The sequence below is a fragment of the Scardinius erythrophthalmus genome (assembly GCF_964197995.2).
Source record: "Scardinius erythrophthalmus genome assembly, chromosome: 7".
Classification (NCBI taxonomy): Eukaryota; Metazoa; Chordata; class Actinopteri; order Cypriniformes; family Leuciscidae; genus Scardinius; species Scardinius erythrophthalmus.
In genome coordinates, this window is record NC_138227.1 from 19,032,460 (window position 1) to 19,059,077 (window position 26,618).

Genomic DNA, 26,618 nt, shown 5'->3' on the forward strand with positions numbered 1-26,618 from the left:
CATCTGTTCATCCGTCAATGTGACAGCTTTTTACAGCAGGGTATTATGAAATCTTTTCCATTCCATTCTGAAGAAAACTGGCCAACCAATAGGATTTGTGCTTCTGGTCATGTGCCTGGAGTGTGCATAAAACTACAACGTGGTCGTAGTAGCAACTATTGTGCTAATTGACAGTGATTAGGAGAAGAAGAACTGTCAGATAACTACCTACTGTCAGATGGTGAAATTTTCATTTAGAAAATCAGACCAAATTTTTAAACCGAACATTTTGGTGTGAACAGGCTTTAATGCTGCTGTCACTAAAGCAAAATAGGGACAACCAACGAGTTTGTTCTGATCACGTCAAATTCAAAATCCATGTTTCTCTCTTAATAATTAAATAACTTAACATAAGTTGTAAAGGGGAAAAGAAGTTTGAACCCCACTGTATGTTACAAGTCTATATGTAAATATAAGTAGAGATCTATGAGTGAGGAATATTAAACTGTGGACTGCTAAGGCTGCAGGCAGAAAAGCCAAGGCATGTGAGCACTTCCTGTCTCTCAGAGAGAGCTCATTAAACCAGACGTGCACAGCTTAGTAAATAACTCCAACCGAGCGCTGCACCACACAGAGCTTTATGAGCAGCTGATCATTAAAGACTTTCCTGTATTGAGCTTCTCATCAGGGAGGCCCGTTTAAAAAAGAATTGGGTGAAAGCTGAGCGATTTCTAAAATGTTTAAGGGTCGTGAATGAACATAAGGTTCCCACCTTGAGGATCATCTCCGCTCGAGTCATTCCTTTAACCACTATTTTGGTGTAGCTGGCCGGGGCTTTACGGACCACCTGAGAGCCAATGGAAGGGAGGTCTAGAAGAACGGTCTTGAGGGAATGTGTGTCCAGGAGTAGCTGTTAAGGAGAAGAAGAAAAACAAAACAAAAAGAACGCATTTGAACTTAGTCAGGTCTATGAAACCCAAACATCCCAGTGTCTGAATCTCCACCTACCTGCTCTGCTCCAACCATGCTGATTGGCTTACACCTGAACAGGTGGTTGATGAACTTTGGAATGAAGGAGCTGAAACGAATGGATAGAAAGTACAGTTAGCAGAGGTTTAGCAAACCCTGTGTTATGAAAGAGTCTTTGTTGCGGTACTGACTTGGTGAACTTAATGCAGAACTGCGTGAAGTATTTCCGGGTGGAGGCCAGGTTGTCTCTAATGATGGGCACATTTTGTTTGATGTGCATGATTACAGAGGTCACATACGGGCTTTGGTCTCCCACATGTTCCACACTCTGCCACGGCATCTGTACAAACATAGACAAAATCAACTTCAAGTCTAGTATAAATATCCTAAAGACACTCTGTGTTAGATAACGGTCAAGGTAAAAATAGGGGAAATAGGCATTACAATTAAACACCCAATATTGCCTGGTAAGATAAATAGGGGGGGATGGGATTTAATATCAGCCGATAACTGCAATGATACCGGTATAGTACCTTGCTCATAGCTGTAAGGGCTGGATCACATGCAGCATCCAGGTCCTGAACTAATAGCTGGATACTGTTTGAGATAACCCTGCCAAACAGAGAGATTCATGGGAACATTACTTAACAACTATTAATTCATTTCCTTGGGCAGATATGTTTTTATTTAGTGTTGAGGGTCAAGTCAGTGTGACTGGTAATTACGTGCTAAAGGTGTCCATCTCCCCAGTTAAGTTGATTCTCTCCATCAATGACTTGTCCACCTTTTCCTTAAGCTTCTCCTCCAGCTGTGGACATGATATAAGACATTTGCATCATTAAAAAAAAAAAAAAACTATGCACTTATAATTAGGGATGGGAATTGATAAGAATTTAACGATTCCGATTCCATTATCGATATTGCTTATCGATCCGATTCCTTATCGATTCTCTTATCGATTCTTATTGGGTGAGGGAATAAGTACAAATTTGTTTGTATTAACTCCCTTTAATATCTGATCAAATTGATCATTATCACATTCATTGATCCGGACAAAAAAATAAATAAAACTGCCATTTATGTGCCATAAAAACTAAAAACACAGACTGAAAACAGTTAAGGAAGAGCTTGTGCCTTTTCGAATATTAACAGTGCTCATTTGTATTAGGCTATTGAGTTACTTAAACAATCTTTGTCAAATAATACACAGGTTTTCTTCACATTTTGAACGTTTTTGTTTCCATTTGTTTAATTTCAAGATCTGATGTGACTTATCCATTGTTGTTTTTACATCTACAAAGCTGGGAGCACTAAATGATATTCAGTCACATTATACACGCTTTTAACATTAAATAAAGCACATAAATAGTACCTGATATTATCATTGCCACACTTTGAGATTGTTGTTCCAGCGCGATGTCGCAGTAAAATAGGATCCGTTTCAAATAGAATTGTTGCGTGTCGCGGCTGGTTAAACTTTGATTAACATGGAAAATGATACTTTTTATTGCGTGTCGCACCGTCGTGTCACATGTAGTTAGGACGCGGTCAGAGCGCTTCTGCCTCGATGCCATGTTTGCTCATAGTGTTTGCTACATTCTGAACCAAAACAACGCAGCACGTGTGTGACGTCGTGTCACATTTGAACGAGCGGAACCGATAAGCGGAATCGTTAAGCAGGCATACTAACGGTTCCAAGGAATCGATTCACTGGGCACCGGTTCTGAAGAAGAACCGGTTCTCGGTTCCCATCCCTACTTATAATATGTTAATTGATGCATGCGTGTTGGTCACCTGCTGTGTGGTAGCCAGGCAGTATTCGGCTGTGCTTAGGATGCTGCAAATGAGACACAGCTCTTCCATTGTGAACTTGGCCGCTTCTGATCCCTCTTTCTCCTTCAGCAGGCTGCTGATGGTCAGACCACCACTATTGGTGCTGGTCCTGCATGCAAACAAGCACAAATATGGTTACCAAAGAACACGAACTCAACCCTCCAGCCCTCCCCGCTGAAAGAAACAGAAGAAAGACTGCATGGAAACCACAAGACAGCTTCTCAAAAACAAAGATCCCTTTTGAAACTCCCAAAGACAATACGGGGTAAACCACACAAGGCGACGGGTGGGGATTTTTCTTCTTTTGAAAAGCGGCAACAAGAAACCCCACAAATGCGACCACACAGAAACGTCCACTCGCTCTCCTCTCAAGCATCACCACAGCATAAACACCCCGAATAAAAGCCCCAGCAACTGGGAGGATCAAAATTCTACCATAACAAGGGAGAAGGACCAAATAAAAAGTAATGTGAGAAAGTCAGGTGGCTCAACTCACTTGGGAAGGTTTCCAGAGAGGATCTTCCAGGCATACTCGCGCAGATACTTCTGGAAGATGGTGCTCAGAGCAATCATGGGTTCTCCGGTGCTCAGTTGCGAGCATTGCACCATACACTTCTTGTAGTACACGAAGAGATCTGCACAGCTGGGAAGTACAGCACCTCCCTCATCTGTCCCTGATTTAGGGGGACCCTGTGCCCGGAAATCAGCAACAAAACGGTCGATCAGCTCTCCGAGATTTCTAAGAAAGAAAACAAAAACATTAATGGCAGTAGGCCTAGACATTATCTACATTTCCTCCACTGCATAAATCCGTGGAATGGATTTAAACATTGCAACATAGGCTATGTTAAAAAATTTTAATTTTAAACTTGCATATTTTGTATTTTATTAATTCATTTATACATCTGTGGTTATATACATATGCATTTATTTATTTTATTAAAGATACCAGGATGGGTGAAGTTCTAGATGTTCTGAATGTTTTCAGTACTGCTTAGTTTCAATATCAAAACAAAGCAAATTAAATAAAATATATGCAAGGTGAAATTTTTTGGGGTATTGGGGTGACCAATCTGATCTCTGTGTTTTGTTGGAAAAAATACTAAATATTAAAAATAAAAAAAAATAAAATAAAATATTTGCAAGGTGGATCTTTTTTGGGAGAGCTATCTGGTGGACACTGTTTTGTTGGAAAAACTACACAATGAAATATTTAAAATATTTAACCCTTAATCGCTGTTTGGGGTCATTATGACCCCACTGGACTTTTCTTTCATTTTTTAAAAATGTTACCTTCATATCAGAGGCATGAAACTCTGGGACTTTTCCTAAATAACCTATCTAAACATGCACAAAAAAACTGGGCTTGATTTGGTTGTTCTAAAGGTGTGTAAAAAAAAATTTACCGTTTAAGCTGTTTGGGGTCAAAATGACCCCACATTGAAAATGAATGGGAAAATGAAAAAAATGACTTTTTTTTATTTTGTTTGTCAAAAAAATAAAATTAAATCCATTATAAATCTGAAAATTTATACATATAAACCAAGGTCTGGTCCTAGAGCATAAATAAAAAGTAGAACGAACTTTCTATCTCATACACACACACACACAGACACACACAAACACATAAACAAACACACAAATGTATGTGTTTGCAACAGAGAGCATTTTTACAGAAATTGGTAAATAAAATAAACAAAACTGGCATAAATCTAAAAAAATTTACATTTAAATCAAGGTCTGGTCCTAGCGCATAAACCCAAAGTGGAACGAACTTTCTATCTCATACACACACACACACAAACACACATGTATGTCACTGCAACAGAGAGCATTTTTATAGAAATTGGCAAATAAAATAAATAAAACTGGCATAAATCTAAAAAAAAAATTACATTTAAATCAAGGTCTGGTCCTAGAGCATAAACCCAAAGTGGAACAAACTTTCTATCTCATACACACACACACACACACACACACACACACACACACACACAAACACACACAAACACACACGTGTATGTCCCTGCAACAGAGAGCATTTTTATAGAAATTGGCAAATAAAATAAACAAAACTGGCATAAATCTAAAAAAAAATTACATTTAAATCAAGGTCTGGTCCTAGAGCATAAACCCAAAGTGGAACGAACTTTCTATCTCATACACACACACACACACACACACAAACACACACATCTATGTCACTGCAACAGAGAGCATTTTTATAGAAATTGGCAAATAAAATCAACTAAACTGGCATAAATCTGAAAAATGTCACATATGCAACATGGAACAAGCTTGTTCACACACACACACACACACACACACACACACACACACACACACACACACACACACACACACACACACACACACACACACACACACACACACACACACACACACACACACACACACACACACACACACACACACACCACAGTCATGTCATAGTGGTGACTTGTAATGGTTCTGCAAATGTATGTATAATAATTTGCAAAAGCAGATAATTCAAAATATATCAGAAAACAACAACAAATTCTAACTCTGACAAAAATACAGATTTTTTTATGTATTTCAAAATGTTTAAATAAATATTCACAAAATATATATATCAAAGTTGTGAGAAGTTGAAGCATCACAAACAATAAAGTGAAAATGAATGAGTCTCTATGGCCCTCTATTGGATATATGTGGTCATTGCACTTTCTTTCTTTAATTATAATTTCTAAAGTTTTACCACAAACTAGCAGATGTCAGTATTCTATCTCTAACACATAGAGCAATGTCCAAAAACTATTTAGATTTAATTAAGATCATCATTTAAGTGATTTTTTCTTTAAAAAATCATTTTTCATGAGCCAATTTATGGCCTAGTTATGTAATTGTGCAGTAAATAGGTAAAAAACTTCAAAATTTCCACAAAAACACAGCATAAATGTATAGTTGAGAAGTAAATAAAAAAAATGATATATAGTTTTCCATATAAAAAATGTATATTTCCTTATGCAATTGCTCTTTAAAAGTTTGGGGTCAAAATGACCCCAAACAGCTTAAATGTTGTCCTTTTTTAACAGCGATTAAGGGTTAAATAAAGTATTTGCCAAATATTTGCTTTTTTGGGGACAAAGTATATGATGGATGCTTTGAGTTGGAAAAAATAAATAAATAACTTGGTAACTGAAAACAGTTAAATTAGCAAAAACATTTAATATAGTAAAAAAAAAAAAAAACAGATTGCACCACATATCTGACTATGACAGAAATCCTAATGTGTTAAACTTGCTTTGAACAGCGATGTATTGTAAGGTCAGTAAATAGGCCATCTCTCTCAGCACTGAGTAATCAGATAGATGCTGACCCCAAGAGAGGAATGTGGACACTCTCATGCCAGACAGGTCAGTGTGAACTGGTATAATGCAAGCCATTGTTAACAGAAAGGTCATTCTGCTTTAGGCAGTGCCAGCGGAGTGTTTCATGGGCCAGAGAAGGGCCTGTACAAGAAGCCCTTTTCTTGGGAGCCCCGTGGGTGAGAGAGGTAAAGAACGAGACCAGACGAATAAAGAAAGAAATCAGCTGCCGTTTTCAGGTTGTCTGCAGCATCTGTGGTTACCAGCTAATGGGAACCATTTTTGCCTCAGTGGTGAGGCGGAGAGAGTCAGACAAGAGAACCACTGAAAAGGGGTGTACAAGAGAGAAACGATCACAAACCAAATGAATGGGCTTATTCCCATTTGGCTTGTCTGACATGATTGTGCACAACGTTCCAGCACATTTCACTCACTTATCCTGCGACTCGATGTAAACGTAGAGATGAGGCTCAAAGCACTTGGACACAATGCCGTGGAAGGGGTTGTCTGGAGCCTTGGGCTTCTTTGGCTGTGAACAGTAAAACATTACTCAATCAGAAATGTCTTAAGAGGTTCCTTTACGTGTGCCAGGGTTATTTTATTATCATTAGCCGCGTTTCCAATACCCTTCAAATTGCGCAATTTGAAATTGCGAATTGAAAATACGCCCAATGGAAACACGTCAATTTCGCAAAAACTCTCATTTATCGCAAAAAAGTGTTTACGCTCGCATGAGGTGGTTTTTCAGGCAATTCGAAAAAGAAATATTCCGCAAAACTGCAAAGGAAACAGTTTTTGCGCATTTACAGGTCACCTGACGTAGATGACGCGGTGTGTTTGGACAGAATACGAGACAGAGTTCTTTATTAAATTCATATAACACAAAAGTATTACAGAAATAATGGATTCTTAACCTCAAATAAATGTCACAATCAAGACCTTGAAGCAGATATGAGGGAGAAACACCCAGAAACACCTCATATGTGCCGCTCACAAGTATAATATACACACATACATCTCTTTACATTAATAATAATGGCTAGTGCAGTGGCTGGAATATAGTACAGAAACCTACCAACGTCCTTTGCCATGTTTTTTGGAATGATTTTACTTAGCGCGAGAGGAAAAAAATTTTTTTAGTCGCAATTTTTTTAGAGAAAAAGTTTTAGTCGCATAACATCGGTTAATGGAAACGGCGTCATTTAAGCAATAGTTTTTTGTCGACATTTAGAAGAAAAAAAAACGCAAAAGTTTTGCGCAAATCTGTAATGAAAACGTGCCCATTGATATGCTATTACAGTTGAATTAGATTTTATTTTTTAGATTTTCATGTTCTCAAATTTCTTTTTTGTGCATTTTTATTAGTTTTAGTTTTTTTTTTACATAAATCTATTTAGTTTTTATTCATTTGTATTAAAGGTATAGCGGAGGATCTTTCCGAATTTTAGATAAGAACCGCCCTCTCCACTTTTTGAAAAAATGCACATGCGCAACACTCTACCTGCTCCCGAGAGGGAACGCCTATTAAACGTGTGCGAGGTTCCCCTCGTGCACGCTCTGTTTACAAGTTGCTGTCGGCATCGCTCATACAAGATTACTTTCCAAAAGAAGATTTGCACTTTTTCACCAAATAGCATGCCAAACTTTACCTGTCAAGTAGAAACTTCGCGACTGAGGCATCAGTGGGAGGCCCAACCTGTGTTTTCAGCGCACGCCATCGTGTGAAACAATCTCCCAAAAACACTCTGATCTTGTTTCTCTCTTCTGAGGCCTTTCTCTTCTTCTCATACAGTTCGTACAAACTTTTTCTCTTGCAACCCTCAGACATTTTCAAAGGACCCGGTGAAACGGTGAGCTTCAATGAATGGCTTAGCTCTAGCTCACCACACATAAACACCTGAAAGTGCGCATGCGCAGAAAGCGAAAACTAAGGGACGAGCACGTACGACGGCCTTACGTAAACATATCACCAGAATGATTGACACTTAGGTGGACCAATAGTTTACACTACCCACCCGGAAAAAGAAAATCCTCCGCTATACCTTTAAATAGTTGTTATTTTAGTGTTTCAAGTTAAACAGAATGAAAATGAGAAATGCGAAATGCTGCCTTGGAAACCAGCTGAAAAAAAGCTATATACTTTTTTATATTTTATTTTCAGTTGGTGTTTAATTTAATTCAAGTAACAATTTGTTTTATGGTTTAAGTTAAAGACAATAACCCTGGCATGTGCTACAGTTTGACAGGAAGGTGAAAGGAAATTCTGTTGCAAAAACACCACAGTGATAACGGTGAACTTTTGAGGAACCCAAATCATCAGAAATGTTCTTACAACAGCTAAAACTGAGAACATCATTGCCAATTTAAAGATAAAAGGAAATAAGTGTGCAATAAATATAGGACCCGAGCCAAAGTCAAGCTGTTGTTATATTAAAGTACACGTTAAGTGTTTGATAAATACATAGCAAATAAAGACTTCTAAACACACAGCGTCTTGAATGTTTTCATAACACGTCAATTACAGAGAATAAGCGCCTTATCCAGGCTAGAGTTCAGATGCAAGTCAAATCAAACTACATTAGAAAGAAATGTAAATTGCTGGAATGGTACCAAATGCGGTATCAGAAGATGGGTGGAGTATAGATTGGATATGGTGCAAATAGGGTCATTGCTGCATAATAGAGAGAAAAAAAAAAGCAGCCTCACTCTATCCAGATCTTCCTCCTTTTCTGATACATTGTCCTCTCCTGACTCATCTTCCAGAAAGGGGTTTGTTGGCTCTAGAGGCGTCTCAAGTTTTTTCTGCTGAAGAGAGCAAAGGAGAAGAAACATCACACAACAGCCAGATTACCAGCATGTTCACGCCTCTCAGTAAAGCCCTTTGCCCGCAAACAGGCATGGTCCAAAACAAAATGCAAGTGTGGGAATTCCTCACCCCGGGCCCGTCGTTCAAGGTGCAGCCCGAGAAGCGCTTAGCCAGCAGTCCCTCGAAATTGGTGGTCCTCTGAATAGCGAAGAGCAAAAGCTTGACCTCGATCTCCCTGGCACGGGTTCGCATCAGCTTGGCTAGCTCGATTCTGATGAGCAAATGAAACACAGACATAGTCCTTCTTGGCACGTTAGGTTTTGCTCACAACCCTGTGTCTAAAGCTTCAGGTCAGTGCTTTTATAGGTCAGCGTGTGCAGATGCCTGGTTTGGCTGTTAAAAGGAACCACAGAGGATCAGTGTTGTATTCAAAAGGAAAGATTTAGTTACCATCAGCTTGAAAAATAACCTTTTTGAGAGCCTCCATAGGGAGAAGATGGTGGTGTGGTGTATCCATTCTTATATAAAGTTTTGTCAAAAAATGAGAAATATATTAGATTGGATTACAGTGGACCTCAAACGTTCTTTCCAGGCATTGAGGGTTTTGTTATGACTCTTTTGAGAGGAATTCGACTATAGACAACACACATACACACACATAGCCTACTTTAGACTTTATCCCAGACATGTAACCAGTTCCTTTCCATCTAATCATTCATGTCGTACTGTGCACAATTATGTCTTTTGCTAAATCATGCCATAGTGGTGTGCTGTATAATGTCTAGTCTTCTAAGCTAACCACTAAATGCACATGTAATTCTCCAGGTATATTTTCTCTATGGGGCAATGGAGATAATGAGGATTTATGCTGTGCTGATATCATGTCGGAATTACCGTAATTACAATTCTACTCAGACTCTTCAGACTCAATTAATAGTTTCTATGGCAACACTCATTATGCCAAAATGTACCCATGTCTGGCTTTGTCATTGAAGACAGCAAAATATATAATCACTATAAATGCCTTCCTTTATATTCTCTTTTCTTCCCCCAAAACACAAAATATGCACCTACATACACTACAGTTCAAAGGTTTGGAGGTGGTACAGTTTTTTTATGTTTTCAAAAGTGTCTTATGCTCACCAAGACGAATATTGTGAAATATAAAAATAACTGGAATGGTACTAGAAATTGAGTTTTTCTATTATTATACAGTCACATGACTTGTTGAGATATGTGCACATGACTTTTTGGATGTGCATTCAGGAATTTATTCGATCGTAGTTTATGTGAATGTCTTGACAAAAAAGAAAACCCTCTAAAGAGCTAATATTATGTGAATGCATAATATTATGTGAATGCAGTGTTAGTGCGAGGTGTTCAGTCGGTACCTGGTGATATGACAGAACTCTACAGCGATGCGCTCGGTCATCCACCACTCCTCAGGGAACATTCGTCCATACTTCTCTTCATAGTCCACGAGCTGACGCTTGATCCACGCATAGCGCCGGTCTATTTTGTCGAGCCACGCCACCTGTACTCAGGACAAACAGCAGAACAGACCGTAAGAGATCTGGTTTAGCACAATTTCTGCATGTACAGGATGCTCGAGGACACACTCACATCCTGGTTCTCTTGGAAGAGTACTAGGTATTCTGACAGGTGCTGCCTGATGAACTTTTTGATGATCTCCTGCTTAATCCGAGGATCCAGGACATTCGCCACCAAGCAGGCATCTCTGAGAACAATGCTAGGACCTCCAGATTTCTGTAAATAACAAACTAAATGTTTTTTATCTGTCACAAGAATGATACAGAGACTAGCTATGCATTAAAGGGATAGTTCACTTTGAAATAAAATTTTGGTATGTTTTAGCTTACCTCAAGTGCATCCAAGATGTAGGTGTCTTTTTTTCCGCAGTAGTTTCAATTTTGATATTTTTAGGTCAAACCGTTCTTGTCTGTCAGTCATTTCATGCAGGTATATGGTCACTGTCTCAAAGAGCATGCACAAAGTCCAAATTAAAACAATTCCCCATCGTAAGTACACATTGATGGCCTAAGACACGAAACGAGCGGTTTGTGTGAGAAAACGAACAGTATTTATATCGTTGTTATCTCTTGAACACAGCACACGTCCAAATGATCTGACGGCGCAGGCGGGTATAGATATATAAATAGATGTCGCCTTGGCTACTGCAGTTCATTGGAACGAAACCGTAGCCAAGCGACATCTAGTGTATACATCTATACCCACCCGCGCCGTCAGATCACTTGGACGTGTGCTGTGTTCAAGAGATAACGATATAAATACTGTTCGTTTTCTCACACAAACCGCTCGTTTCGTGTCTTAGGCCATCAATGTGTACTTACGATGGGGAATTGTTTAATTTGGACGATGGGGAATTGTTTTAATTTGGACTCTGTGCTTGTGTTTTGAGACAGTGACCATCGACCTGCATTATATGACTGACAGACAAGAACGGTTTGACCTAAAAATATCAAAATTGAAACTACTGCGGAAACAAAGACACCTACATCTTGGATGCCCTTGAGGTAAGCTAAAACATATCAAAAATTAATTTCAAAGTGAACTATCCCTTTAATACTAAAAGTTGATTAATTGAAATCTCTTCATCAGAATGCAATATCTGTACCTTTGACCCCTGGGCAGGAAAAGTCTCCTCAAAGTCAGCCAGTATCTGTGTACCAAGCTCGCTCTGTGCGGCTTTAACTCTGAGGAGGGGCAAAACAAATGGGTTAGTGTTTACAAGACACCTGGTAGTTTCAGGATTCCCTGGTGTCTAGTGAGATTATCAAAGCAATAAAGTCAAGACACCAAATGTTAAAATCTAGAGCAAATCCAGCTACACTTTACAATACTTCATAACAACTGAATTTAAAGGGGTTTATGACATGGATTTTTTTGAAATATGTTCCTTCTAATGCACACTTATAATGTTGTTAAAGTTTTCCACAAAATAAATTTAATAAATTTAATAAATTTAATAAATATAATATATATATATATATATATATATATATATATATATATATATATATATATATATATATATATATATATATACATGCGGAAAAACAATTGTTTTCGACCTTCATTCTGACCCTCTGTTTGAAACTCCATTTTCTAAGGGGCGGCTCCTTTAAGGCTTGTAAATGCCACTGTTATGATTGGCTAACGTCGTCTTTGCATATGAAACAGTATTAACACCCACTCATTATTGCACGCAAGTAAGTGTTTTGAAAATGTTATCTATACAAAACTGTAATTTACAGAAAAAGCATTATGAAATAATTGACTTGTGGTTTGTGATGCAGCTGCAGTCAGATCCAGTACAGTTGACTGCTTCATCTTTCAACAAAAGCTTCTTTGCGAACTCTCCATTACACTGTGCTGCATCACAAAATTCTCTCTAGTGGGTGGACAGACTCTAGAGCTTGGAGTGTGTCAGAAACTGAATGCTGTATCTAGTTTATAATGGGTTCTATTTGCTTTTGATATGTCTATGTCAGCCGTTAAGCGACTGAATAACAGTGGGTGGGGCCCATGGTGTGACGATGTATAACTATTCTTCGATGTCTTGCTCTGGAGGCAGTCATATGCAAATGTATTTTCCGGTGCGACATCACAGATCCCACAATATCAAAGCGAGCCATTTTTGGAGCTTGATTAAAAAGGTAGGATAGGCAATTCCGGAGAGGCTAGCAATAACAAGCTAGCTTTGAAAGCATAAGATCCCACCCTCCCTTCAGAGCGTCTCTAAAGCCACACCTCCTTTAAATCACATGAACGCACACAGCCAGAGCAGAGCGTCACAAGAAACAGCGTTAAATTTACCTCATGTCCCAAAGCACATAATAATAATGGACGTAAACAGATTAATTTCGCCATTGATAGGGTTGCCACAGAAACGCATAATTTCAAGCAGCTCCAAGTACAAATGTCACAGGTTACCATCTGAAGAGAGTTTCAACCAGTATAACAAAAATTGTTTCTGAAAAACATTGCCAACCCTACCTTTAATAAAATGCTTTGTTTATAATGAGGTGAAACATGGTGGATGTTTTAATGGCACAAAGACCTCTTATATGTCAAAAGATCCAGAAAATCAATTTTATTTGTGTCATGATTCACTTTTAAATAAAGTATTATATATCATAAAGTATTTTCTAATATGTTTTTTCTAAGTAAACAGTCATTAAAAACTATGTGCTAATCTCTGTTAGAGCAATGTGTAGGCCTATAGCTGGTACCTAGATCCCTCCTAAAATAATGGCTTGAATTATTACTATTGGCAATTGGGGAAACAAATGGAACAGAGACAGAAATATCAGCTACTTGTATGAAAACAGACGTAAATTTAAATTCTATTAAACAATAAGGTCAAACTGTACTTTGGACTAAAAATCTCAGAGACAGTGTAACATAAGCCCAATTCCATGAAAGGGTCTGGAAGAACCATAACTTGATTAGAAGATGCTCTTTTCATTTCTGAATCAGTTGCTGGCACAATTGTCTTCCAAAATAAACATCAAGATACTCAGAGGGAGAGAGAGTGAGTGAGAAAGAGAGACGGAGACACATGCACTTGCCAGTCAGACACCAGTCTACAACGTGGCACATGGCTGCCAATTTGCTCTCTCACCAGCTCCATTAAGACCTCCACACTGTCTGAACCACAGCACATCCCTCAGCTGCCGCCCCTGATCTCTGAAACATCTCTGCCACACCTTATAACCAACCAGACATCTCCATTTAGGGACAGTCGGGCTCGGAAAGAAAGCATCTCAGTTTCTCCTAAATTGGCATGTACTAATATTAAACATCACAAAGATCCAATTAGACATCACAAGAATTCTCTCAAGACTTTTTTTGTCCTGTAATATGTGTTAAGCTTGTGTAGTTCAAAACAACATCACTAAAATCAGCCCATCTGATCACCAAGGGGGGGCTAATATTATTTACATTGTAAATTCCTAGGCACAGTCCCCACCCTCATCAAATATAATCTCTTTCTACACCACAAAAGAAACGGACGAGAAAAAAAATGAGTCACGCAGCGGTCAGAAAGCGCTGATGTACTTTGGCACACTTAAATGCTGTTTTAACAAAAACACTGGATTCGCTTGATGTACAAATGCACGTTCAACGAAACAAACTCTCATCATCACTCAAGGACGCCTGTGAAAGTTCTTAAGAACTGAATGGGTAAATTTGACTACAGGGGCACTGAAAAGGAACTGCGGATACATGCTTTTCCAGAGAAACATTTAGAACCTGGAACAATCAGGGGAATCATATTTCCACATCAAACACCCTTCCTTGCCATCTGCTTATGAAACAACAGCTTTATCAGAGCATCCAACATAAACAAGCAATGGGAAGCGCAGAATCATAGGGACCGGAGCCTCATTTCTTTCCGAACAAAAGGCCCAGTCTCAGAGCCTGCAGGGGATGTGGACAGCACCACCCAAACCAGAGAAAGCACCTCCACTGGGAAAGGCCTGAAACAAAGAGACGCTTTCCGCTCTGGGAAAAGTCCAAAGTGGGGGGAAAGGTAAATAATGAGACACTGTGAAGCAGATTTCCTTCCTGTGCTCATCTTCAGTAAACATAAACAGGATCTTCAGACTCTCAGCACCATGATTTAGTCAAATAAACAGTGTTGAGAGAGTCTTGTGCTTGTATCCTTACCTCTCTGAGAGCTGGCGTATCTGGGGGATGCCCATGTACTTCTGGAAGTGCTCAAGCACGTTGACTACACCCTGAAGGAGATTGGCCACCTCCCCATACTGCCTCTTTCGAGTCATAGCTCTGCAAAGGTACAACGAGACAAGTTTTTAGCACACTACTATGAATGAGCAAACATACTGATCTTGGGAAAAGGTATCTTGAATAAACATACTCAAGAGAGTCCACACCGCCAGCCAGCATGTGCAGGTGATTGAGGGTGGTTATAGAAGTCGTCAGGTGACGCTTTGCATGGTCCAACTGCTTGATATCCCGTGTGATCTCTTTCACCTGAAGATTTTTTTTTTTAGATATATTAGGTATGCACTGATATTTAAATTCTATTTAAATTAAAATCTGTGTGTATACATACTGTGATATTATATGATATTATATACAAACTCATATGTAAACAAAAACTTATGTTAGATGCGATTAATCACGATTAATCTATTTGAAAGCACTAATATTATAGCACAATATCATACGGAAATTATTCTATGATGCTGATTTGGTGCTCAAGGAACATTTCTTATGAATGTTGAAAAGATTTATTTTTTCAGGATTCTTTGATGAATAGAAAGGTCAAAAGAATAACGTTTGTTAGTTTTCGTTTGTTTGAAACAAACCTATGAATGGGATTATATTATATTACGTTATTTATATTATAAATTAGCAATAAATATAACTATTGCTAATGATGTAAAAAAAAGTCTATACAACTTGGTCAACTCTAAAACTAAAATCAATCATAAACGTAACAAGTGAATTTAGGAATCACATCAATATAATGTAGTGTAAAAAAAAAATATATATATATATATGTAATATGTATTCAAGATTTGCTCAAGGTTATTTTTAAAAGTGTTATTAAATTATTAGTGTTGAGTATGTGAGCATTAAATGATGGCAAAGGTAATCTATTTGTAAAAATAGACAAAATGAACATGCACAATTCAATTACTATTAATCCAATACTAAAGATGATTTATTATTATTATTTATTCAATACTAAAAACACTCCGACATTGGCTAATAACCTATATGGTAGCGATATTTCATCCACCCTTCTTTATATTGCTGGGGACACAGGAACAGAGCTTTGCTATTGTTCTCCTGCCTTCCTCCCCTTGCCCTTCCTCTGTTCTGCACTGCATAACATTCACAGATGGCCAGTGCATTACCTTGGGCTCAAAAAGAGTGCTGTGGACAAAACCACAGGATGTCACAGTTTCTTGTGCCTTGGTTACCCAGCCTGTTGGGGTGGGTGGGTGGTGAATGGCTATTTACTCTGGGTCGACTTTCAGGCCTTAAATGACTAGGTTCCTGTCTAGAGGGCTTATTTTTACTCACCATTTGCTCCGATTTCTCCGCTTTGTCTTTGATGTCTTTGATTTTGCCAAAGAGTTGCTGGATGGCTTTCTGGGCCTCCTCCAATGCCTGGAAGAGGAGACAAAAGATCTAAGATGACCCAAACAGCACCGCGGTAGCGTTTTCTTACAGCTCTCTGTCAGTTCGATGTTTTCTGTGAAACAGCAACCTGAAGTTCACTGGCTTGAGTTCAGTTTGTGTTGGGCTGGTTTCATCAGCTTTCAAACTAGGCGATTAGAAAAACAGACACTCAATCTAAATCTTACTGCCACATCAAAAGCAATTAATAATGAACCCATATTTAATATGAAAATACAGGCTGAATGACATTTTAATGAACTTGCTTCCTGCCTGCCCTCCTAACCCTTCAGCTACTATATTATTTTTAGTGGGAAGATTTCTGTGCTTCAACAGGGTGGGGAACAAACCGCACGGCCTGATGAAACCAGTTTTTACTTGACATTCTTGTATGCAAAGACTGCAGCAGCTGCAGTTTTGGCCCTTCCACATGTTGCCCCACCTGATGCCACCACATCACAAGGCTCCCAGTTTGGCCCTGAAGGGATCCAACCTTACTGGCCACTCGAATGCAGAGTCACAGCAAGTGGCACACCTCCCAATGCAGCCACACTGGCAGTGTTTGGACTCTGACAATGCATAATTACTACTTCCTTTAAAAGCAGCTGCAGCACTGGATGAGTGGGAACACTGGCTGCTGCCAATGTATTTAGAGACGTGCATGGGCTGAGAGTGGAGAAAGTTTGGCCGTTCCTTTTGCCTTGCTTCTTCACAGGCAAATGGAATGCTAACAGCCGGCACCAGCTGCCCCCTGGAATTTACCACTTTTACAAGCCTCCTCAAAAACACAGAGATGCTTTGAGCCACACCGTGTTAACAGCAATGCATCCTCCTTTCAAAGAAAGGATTCTTCAAATTGCAGTATTGCAAGGTCATGCCAAGACTTTTTACGGCTTTGAACAAAAAGCAGAACTAGAGCCCAGGTGTTAACTGGGATGCATCTAGTTTAAAGTGGCCATGTTGTAGTTGTGCATAAGAAGAAGCTATCCAGAGTCGATTTTCTGAGGTTAGAAAAATTCTTGTTGGAGGACAGTCTCTGGATCTCCTTCTTATACTGCTGATCAGAAGAAAGAGAAAGAGAGAGGTTTATTTGGATCTGGCAGGAAGGAGAGCAGCTGCTATGCATGTGGACTCTATTTGCAGTTTCAGGATGTTTCCCCCCACCCACAGATGGTTTAGGCAGCCCACAGACTACAGGACGACATGGATGCTGGGATGCCTGCTACATTTCCCTGTAGTGTTGTGACTCGACTAAAGAATATGTAGGAGCACTAAGAAAGAAAATGTTGATTATTAGGACAGTTTAACAGCTGCTGACAGGCATGAATGAGACTGTGTGGTTATTTCCTCTGTGATTATGTGGTCAATCATTTACAGCATTCCACACGTGCACTAATGATGATTATCCTACTAATTATCCGACATGTAATTATTTTCTAAACTGCTGAAGAGATTATGAACAGCCTGGTTGAACAGCTCTGTTTACTCTATTAAGTGTCATTACCTTCGGGTTACAATTTTCTTTGTTCTGCAAGATATCAAATATGATACTAAAATGGTCATTTTAAATGTCTATGGTCATTTTAATGTCTTCTTCTGCCACAGTGGACTTTGATTTACAGAATTGTCCTGAGATTTGCCTTCGAATTTCACCCATCAACTATGATACACATTTGTTAGTGAGTAGCTTTCATATAAAACATTGAGATGTACAAGTTATTTTTATGTTATGAGAAATTGCTTAAATATTGCCTAAAAGCAACATTGCGCAACAGTGGAATGGATGTACACTACTGTTCAAAAGTCAGGGGTCAGTAAGAGTTATTTTTTAATTAATACTTTTATTTAGCAAGGTGCATTAAACTGATCAAAAGTGAAAGTAAAGACTTTTACATTGCTAGTTTGCTACCAAAATATATATTATAAATGCATGCTGTTCTTTTGAACTTTCTATTTATTAAAGAATCTTGAAAAAAATGCATCTCTGTTTCCACAAAAATATGAAGCGGTACAACTGATGATGCTGCAAATTCAGCTTTCCCATCACGGGATAAAAAAATACATTTTAAATTACAGCAAAACAGAACAACGTTTTAAATTGTAATATTTACACAATACTGTATTTTCAATCAAATATTGCAGCCTTTGTGAGCATAAGAGATTTTGTCAAAAACATTTAGAAAAAATCTTACCAACCCCCAACTTTTGAACGGTTGTGTAGCTCTCCTTTGCAGTTATCATGCTTCTTATTTGATTTTTTTTTTGTATTGTCCATTTTAATGTGTTTTAGTGAAAGTAAAATTTCATTTAAAAGTCAGTAAAAACCTGATTGCATTAGACTGTCATGTAAAAGCCCATCTATTCTATATTCAACAATTCTGTTAAACTATTTAGCTAAATTAAATTGTTGACATGACAGTTTTATGACATCAGCTAAATGTACAGTGGCTCAATTTCGACACAAATACTTCATTTTAACATACTCAAATACCATACAAGAAAAGAAAAAACAAACAAACAAACAAACAAAGGGTTAAAACCTAGGCATTAAGTCGATAAAACCTCTGTCAACAAAGCCTGCGATGACTAAAACAACTCCAAAGGGACAATCAGGGATCGGTCTTTAACGACTGATAGAAAACCACACATGCAGCAAACTTTCCATCCTGTGTTTAGATTAAATATTTATACTACATTCTTGGGGAGGCTCCTTCTTGGCATTCCTAATAAGCAACTCCAGATGCCAAAAACTACATGAGACATCCTGATCCCAACTGGCTCCCTGACAGCTATAAACCTCTCATCTGAATGCTCCATCTGGGAACAACAACATGGCAAACTTTTTATATGGAACTTTCTGCAGCACTGAGGAAAATAATGTATATTAGCGCAAACCCTGCATGAGACAAAGGGGAAGGCAAAGTGAGGGACTCCTCAAATAATTCACACCAAATGTTTTGGCCCACTGTTGACTTTCCTTTATGAATGATATCACAAATCTATCTAAGTTTCCCCACATTGTCAAATGCTTTTCCAAATCAGAAAATATTTCCAGGTTGCTGTCCGTTAACAATGATATAAAATAGTACTTTCCTCACACTGTAAATGTCCTGATAACAACCACAAAAATGTTTAGAAAAGTTAGGGAAAGACTTCCCACCCCCCTGCAACTCCCCACGTAATCCACATAAGAGTTATTACAGTTAACTGAAACCATATAAAAATGTCATTTCATTTTTCTCAATTTCATTTAGTTTGACTTGATGAACTAAAATAGCTTCAACTAAAATTAATACAAATTTATGTACATATTAAAAAAACGAAAATAAATAAACATGAAAAAAAAAAAAAAAAGATTACTAAAAATAAAATAGAAAAATATCCAATTGAAAACCAGTTCAGAATAGTAAAAAAAAAAAAAAAAAAAAAAACATACTAGCATCTCAATTATTCTAAAACAACACTGACCCAAACAGAAGGCAGATGATAACAAAACCAGAGTCTGGGTCTTTAAACAGGGTGAAACATCTGTGGCGTGACTGCCTCAAATACTATTTGTCAAGCCCTCAGCTTCATCCAAACTTCAAAGAGACTCAGTCACAAATAAGATGCCCGACGCCCAATTCTAACTTTAGCATTTTCTTTACCACTGGGGAGAAGGTGAACATACTCATCTAAGACAAACACATCCGTCCACCTCCTCCACACAGCTAGAAATGTCATCAAGCAGACCCCTGGGATCCCGTTCCAGACACGGATGTCTCCATCTCACTGATAAATACTGCACAGACTAAACAAAAAAAAAGCTTCAGCGGGTCTTTCCAGTCCTCTCCCTCTGTCTCCACCATCACTCCCAGCCTCGAGTTGGGACGTGTAATCCACACTTCCCGCCGTTCCATCTGCTGAAAGGATTTTTCCTTTGCTCTGTGGAAACAACTCAGAAGGCTACGGGCCGTGAGACTCGTGGCCCCGCGTTAACAGCGATCCGTTCAGACACAACCAGTGCACAAAAGCGGTGCATGCTGGGTAATTCAAGCTCAGCTGACCCCACTCGTAGGTCTCAGCCACACTGGCTTTTAACAACCCAAACGCATTTCACCTCAGCATGCTGCTCTGATTAAGAACGGATCTGTGTTGAATCAACATTTTCAGCCTGGTCCAAGAAATAGTAGGACACTAAACCACAATGTGGAATGGAACTGTTGCGGAGAACAGGAAAATTCGGGGTAAAGTGTGCCTTCCTTTCCAGGAAGACACAGCATCTGGGACTTTCAAGAACCTCGGTCACCTCCAGAGACGAGAGATGGAAGAGATGCAAAAGACATCCATAATGTCGAGAGCTGTTGTGAATCGGGCAGAGAGGTTTACCGCGCACAGAATAACATTCTAAAGCTGCTTTAACCACTACAATGGTTTGATTAGAGTACAAAAACACTTATTTAGTTCGCCCAAACATGAAGACTCTGTCATCATTTACTCACTCTCATGCAGAAGAAAGTTGTACAGGTTTAGAAGATATTTTTAAAAATGTGGGGCTTTTTGTCCACACAATTAAAGTCAGTGGGGATGTTGTTTTGGACCCCATTGACCTTCATTTTATAGACAAAAACAGTTCAATATATCTTCTTTTGTGTTCTACAGAAGTAAGTCAGTCATACATTTTTTTATCTTACAGCCTGGAACAAGATGTGGCATAATGTTGATGAACCTAGATCATTGCTTTCATGCTATTTATTTGCCATTTATTCCTATAACCTGAAAACTATGGAGGTATGAAGGGGAGAAAGCTTTATATTTATTATTTTGATCTTAAATTATTCAAAGTCCTAATCACGTGATTGGATCACAACAGAACATGCGGCATTGATCTGACATTATGTATGTGGAACCAAAATACTCACTTGTCTGCCATCTTGGCCCACGTTAGTCTGTCCCCTCACCACTGTCCTGATGTTGTCATCCAACCGTCTGATTAAAGGAATTATAAACAATATCAATTTAATAAGAATCAATAACCTCCACATATAAATGCAGACCATGTCAGGGTCTAAATATTGAAAACTCACCTGATTTTAAGTCGTATGTTATTCACCACATCGTCTATGTTCGCCAATGACTACAAAATTATTTGGAAGGGGGGGAATACATAAACACTACTGAAAATGCATCAGCTATCCTTTAATTTCATTTATCTCTTTTAAAAGTCAACATCTCATAAGTCAGTTTTTCATGTTCAGAGAGAGTAGCGCTCTCTAGTGGCAAAGAATATGAACATTCAATAGGATACAATGTAAAAAAGCATAAATATTAGTAGTATTATTGGTCACTGGCCTCAATATGGGTGACCTAAACACATATAGACAGGCATTCAATTTGATTCATTAATTATTTGGATTATCAATGTTAATAGCAAACATTGCTCAGAACTAAAAGTTGACCATTTATGCAAGTTTTCTAATTTAGACTCACCTGCTCTGTTGGAAACAAGGTATTAATGTATTCAACAGCATTGAAGTCCGCTCGATCCAAAGGGTCTTGGCTGGGGAAAACCTAAATATTGAACAGATGTCATATGACAAGGCCAAGCCCAGAAAAGCAGACTCTGCTGATTGAGGACCACAATGTTGCTAAAGATGTTCTGTGAGTCTGAAGTGAACAACAAGCTTTACTACACTGCAGTCCATTCAGATGGCACCAAAAACCTTAACAAATAGATCTAGAGAGCCAGTTGTATTACTGATCTTATGCTGGACTCAACTGGAGCCAGTGGAAGAGAATTATTATTGCTCAATTAACCATTATAAACAATTCTGCACATCATTCCTCTCCAATGATGCTTCTTTAGGTCTTTTTCTTTCTCACTGTGATTTGGAAAACATTAATAAACATTGTGTTAAGAACATAGACTAACACTACTAGTTCACCAAGAGATAATTAAATATAATTAGATAGAAATTGCAGTGCAATTTAAGTTCTTCATTTTGTGTCTATTCTAAACGGACTCCCTTGTTTAAACCCTTGAATGTGTCAATCTCTTTTTTCCTGTCTTGACACCTCCCATCAAATAGCAAGCTAGCATTGACAAATTTACGTTTGCGGGTTCGTCGTTTTAAAAACAAAGTCGACTTTGACAACAGTTATCTACGTAAACAAAAAAGTAAAATGATAAATAAAACAGACAAGACCAAAACTGTGAGCTTCAATGGAGAAGCATCAAACTGGCTATTAGCATCTCATGAGAAGACACACTCTCTGACACTACAATAAAAACAGACTCAACCCCAATTGATCTCTTACCTGCTCAATGGCCAGCTGCACTTCTGGAGTAAGGTGTAATATCGCCTCCAAATCTTCCACAAACTCTAATTCTTCATCCTCCATCATTGTAAACAGTAAACAGACGTTTTATTTCCTGTGCTGACGTTAATGCTTCTTTACCGTTGTCGATGATCAGGGGAAATATGATTCATTAGCGCCATCTTTCGAGATGGAGACTCAACACGAGACTGTTATCATTGTATTTCAAATAATCCGAAATCTTGTTATTATCTATTAATTTAAAACGATGACAATACATTTTTGTATATTTCTGTTTTTAATTGTTGTGTGTCTCTTATATCATAATTACTTATTATACTGTTTGTGTGTCGAACGTAACTGGTTTTAAAACAATTCATCAATCACACTATGAAAAACAGTAAATAGAAGCCTATCCTTTGCAAATAGCAAACAGATCGAAAGAGTAGGCTATTATAACAAAAACACATAAAAACAAAAATATTTAAATATTTTTTAAAACATAAATCATAAATGTCAAAATGACTTCCTTGGAACTACCCTTCGAGTAATAATAAAAAAAAAAAATGTACAGTCTATGGTTTATCATCTATGACGTCACAATGTTGTTTCTATTGACGAGCGTGCGCTTCAGTTCAGTGTGAATCTTCATGTCTACAAGTGCGCTTGAGCGTGAGGCTTTCGACATTACCTCCAGACTCGGATATTTAATGCTGTGAAGATGATGGAGGAGGAACCAGAAGCTTCAGAAGAGCAACAGGCTTCTTATATAGCAGCCACTCTGGAGAAAAGCACAATAGGCAATCTATCCAATATAAAAATAACATAAAAAGCCTAAAATCATAACAAATAATCTTGTTTTAACTATTGAAATAATCTTGTTTTAACTAGGCCTATTTGCCCTGTTTCACAGACAAAATTTAAGGCTAGTCCTGGACTAAAATGCACTTTTGAGTTTTAACTGAAAGCAACGTGCACTGACATAGATAGCCTAGGCCTACATTAAAATATGTCAGTGCTATATTGTTTTTTTCTCAAAATGCACACGTTTTGTTTTAATGCACTTTTATAAATCTACTTAAATAATGGCCTAATCCTGGCTTAATCTAAACCTAATCTGTGAAACCACAGCGGCCAGTTTAGCCACTAAATTAAGATTTGAGTTGTTAGGCCTAAAGACCTTTATTTTGTGCTTTTAATTTTTAGTCATAATTTTGTTTCCTGCAACAATGAAGTCTAGGCTCTGTGTTTGAATTCTATTTCTAACTCATTTATTTATTCAGAAAAACAAACAAAAGTAAAGAAGAAGAAAGGCATCTGTTCATTCTTCCAGAGAATACATAACCGAGGCAACAAAGTGGCTCATCTTCCACCACAGCCCGCCACAGATACAGCAGATTCCCAGCCAGGTCCATCCGGTGTCACGTCCATCCCTGACATAGGTCTCATTGCCCTATTATTACTCTGGTTCATGTGAATTCTGTCTTTATTTTCAGTTTTATTATTGCTTGACAGATGTCCCTAGGTAAGATAGTACTGTACGAGTTGTTAATATCCACATTCTTCAGATGAATATTTATTCTGTCCAACCATCTATGCTATGAGTTCATGTACGACTATCAAAGAAACAAGCATTCTAATATATGAATATACTTTGTGTATGTTTTTTTTTCCAGTTCTATTTGACTCCCTTTATAGAGTGGGAGAGAGACTGGGAGAAGGAACCTCTGGCACTGTGTATGAGGGGACTCGCAAATCTGATGGCAAGAAGGTAGACACTCAACCATCCTTTTATCTGTCCATTATATTTTGTGAACTTCGAAGTTATATATCAGTATCCAGTTTTGTTCAAAACTGGTGTAAAACCTTTACATTGAAGATTGTAATTACATTTTAAATAAAAGTATTAAATTTCAAAACAAGAAGATTTGCTATGATTAATTTACCATATTTTTTCAAATTTTCAGGTCGCTATCAAATGTTTCCGTAAGAGTAGAGTGGACCGTCATATTTTGATTGTAAGTTGGTTACTCTATATCTAACGACACGTAATATATCTAATTTCATGTTTACTCTTTATTACATAGTGAGAGAAATCAAGCATACACATAGTCAGCTAATCTTTTGAGGAATATTTCTCTAGCCTGGGTATTCCCAGCCTCTGGTTCAGGAAGTGGCTCTAAATCTGCTGGTGAAAGTACCTCCGAAAAGCCCCAACATTGTCCAGATGCTGGACTGGTTTGAAGAGGCAGGTCGACACATCCTCGTCATGGAATATCCACATCCTTGTATGACCTTGTACGAATTCTTGATTCACAACAGATATCAACTGACGGAAAAAGTGACAAGTGGCTTGATGCTTCAAGCATTGCTCGCAGCAATTCAATGTATTAACCGAGGAGTCTTCCACCGTGACATCCATTCTAGTAACATACTGGTCAACACAAAGACACTGGATATCAAATTAATAGACTTTGGCATTGGTCTGCGTATTACAAATCCAGGTAAGTTTTTTTTTTTTTGTCTTGTGTATAGTGACTTATTAATCATATGATGGTTTTATAAAATTGTCTCTTAGTTCTCAAAAAAACCCAATCTTTTGCTTTTTTGGGATAGAGAACAAAACCGAAGCTATCTCAGAAACACTCAGGTCTCTGGGCGTCATGCTGTTCGAGTTAGTGAATGGCGATCCCAGTATATCCAAAGGTAAGACTACGGCAAAAACAAACACACAATGCCAAAAGCAATTGCATTGTTAAACACAAATATAAAGCACAATTTGCTCACCAAATGCAACTAAAAAAAGTGACAGAACTGAAAATGATTGGTGTATAAGTAAAATTCAAATGAGCTTATGTAAAACATAGAAGAGTGCCTCTATGTTCACAGAGTTTTACATACAACAAACTTTAATGTGTTGCATGGTCATAAAGAATGTGCACGACTAACCAGGTCTCTCATGAAAACATGTACAGAATGCCAGGATTTCATGAATCAGTGTCTTGGTACGCCAGGGGAGACACCAACGATGGAACAGCTTTTACAACATAAATGGTTTAAGCAGGAAAAATGGTGAGGAAAATTGTTCAGGAGGTAGTGTAACATACTATTTGAGGGAAGACAGATAAAAAGAAAACTACATTGAAATCTGGTGTAGTGGGTCTTTAAAATATGTACTTGTATTGCAAGTAATTTTTGCATTCAGCAGATCATCCAAATTCTCCAGTGAGGAAGAGCAGAATACAAACCATTCATCAGACAGTCTGAAGTGGAGATGTGGAGACCAGAGCCCGGAGGAGCACTTTTTTTTTTTGTAAAATTTAGCAGAGTGAAACTCTGATTATTCTCAAACCAGGGTAGCATGATTCGCAAAATAATTACTCTTATGAGCCGGTTCTTTTTTAATTAATGGAAAACATACAGCGTAACCATGTACAGTCTGATTCATGAACGAATGACTCTTTTAAGCCAGTTCTTTTTAATTGAACGAAAAACATACATAGACAGACCAGTGTAGTCAAAGTCATGCATTCATGACCTCAAGGCTACATTATAGCACTGCATTACTTGGTGGTTGCCCTGAAAATGTATTTTACAAAGTCTAGTTGAACCAAAAAGTTTTGCTCTGTCAACACTGCACTGGGTTCGTATTAAGCATTGTACATTTTAAAATCTAGCTGATTAGCCTATTTGCTCCAGATGTTTTAGCTCCTCAGTACTCCTAAGTGAGTAGATTGTCCTCACTCAATGGCTGGTTGTCTAAGTGGTGTCTGCAAAATAAAATAGAATTCATAGACAATTCTACTCCTTGTCTAATTCTACTCCTTGACTCCCTTTATAGAGTGGGAGAGAGACTGGGAGAAGGAACCTCTGGCACTGTGTATGAGGGGACTCACAAATCTGATGGCAAGAAAACAAATCAAGGCTAGATTATAGGACTGCATTACTTGGTGGTTGCCCTGAAAATGTATTTTACAAAGTCTAGTTGAACCAAAAAGTTTTGCTCTGTCAACACTGCACTGGGTTCGTATTAAGCATTGTACATTTTAAAATCTTGCTGATTAGCCTATTTGCTCCAGATGTTTTAGCTCCTCAGTACTCCTCAGTGAGTTGATTGTCCTCACTCAACGGCTGGTTGTCTAAGTGGTGTCTGCAAAATAAAATAGAATTCATAGACAATTGGA

At 38.1% G+C, this 26,618-nt stretch overlaps 1 protein-coding gene across 3 annotated transcripts in view; it reads right to left on the reverse strand.

Annotated features, from left to right (window-relative positions):
* vps53 (VPS53 subunit of GARP complex) overlaps nt 1-22,623 on the reverse strand; it is a 28,993-nt gene extending 6,370 nt beyond the window's left edge. The window contains exons 1-20 of one of the 3 annotated variants that reach the window (XM_081371201.1): nt 22,435-22,623; nt 21,607-21,687; nt 21,204-21,253; nt 21,039-21,105; nt 16,042-16,128; nt 14,864-14,979; nt 14,653-14,772; nt 11,594-11,672; nt 10,561-10,704; nt 10,329-10,471; nt 9,067-9,208; nt 8,838-8,933; nt 6,566-6,660; nt 3,278-3,520; nt 2,743-2,890; nt 1,674-1,756; nt 1,482-1,560; nt 1,140-1,288; nt 988-1,057; nt 752-889 (exon numbers count right to left, since the gene is read on the reverse strand). In XM_081371201.1, coding sequence (XP_081227327.1) covers nt 752-889; nt 988-1,057; nt 1,140-1,288; nt 1,482-1,560; nt 1,674-1,756; nt 2,743-2,890; nt 3,278-3,520; nt 6,566-6,660; nt 8,838-8,933; nt 9,067-9,208; nt 10,329-10,471; nt 10,561-10,704; nt 11,594-11,672; nt 14,653-14,772; nt 14,864-14,979; nt 16,042-16,128; nt 21,039-21,105; nt 21,204-21,253; nt 21,607-21,687; nt 22,435-22,521 — 2,217 coding nt within the window. In that variant the 5' untranslated portion in view covers nt 22,522-22,623. Of the gene's footprint in view, nt 1-751; nt 890-987; nt 1,058-1,139; nt 1,289-1,481; nt 1,561-1,673; nt 1,757-2,742; nt 2,891-3,277; nt 3,521-6,565; nt 6,661-8,837; nt 8,937-9,066; nt 9,209-10,328; nt 10,472-10,560; nt 10,705-11,593; nt 11,673-14,652; nt 14,773-14,863; nt 14,980-16,041; nt 16,129-19,807; nt 19,907-21,038; nt 21,106-21,203; nt 21,254-21,606; nt 21,688-22,434 lie in introns of those variants that run through there. The other 2 variants (XM_081371200.1, XM_081371202.1) reach the window with 2 other exon arrangements.
* Nucleotides 22,624-26,618: the final 3,995 nt, after the last annotated feature.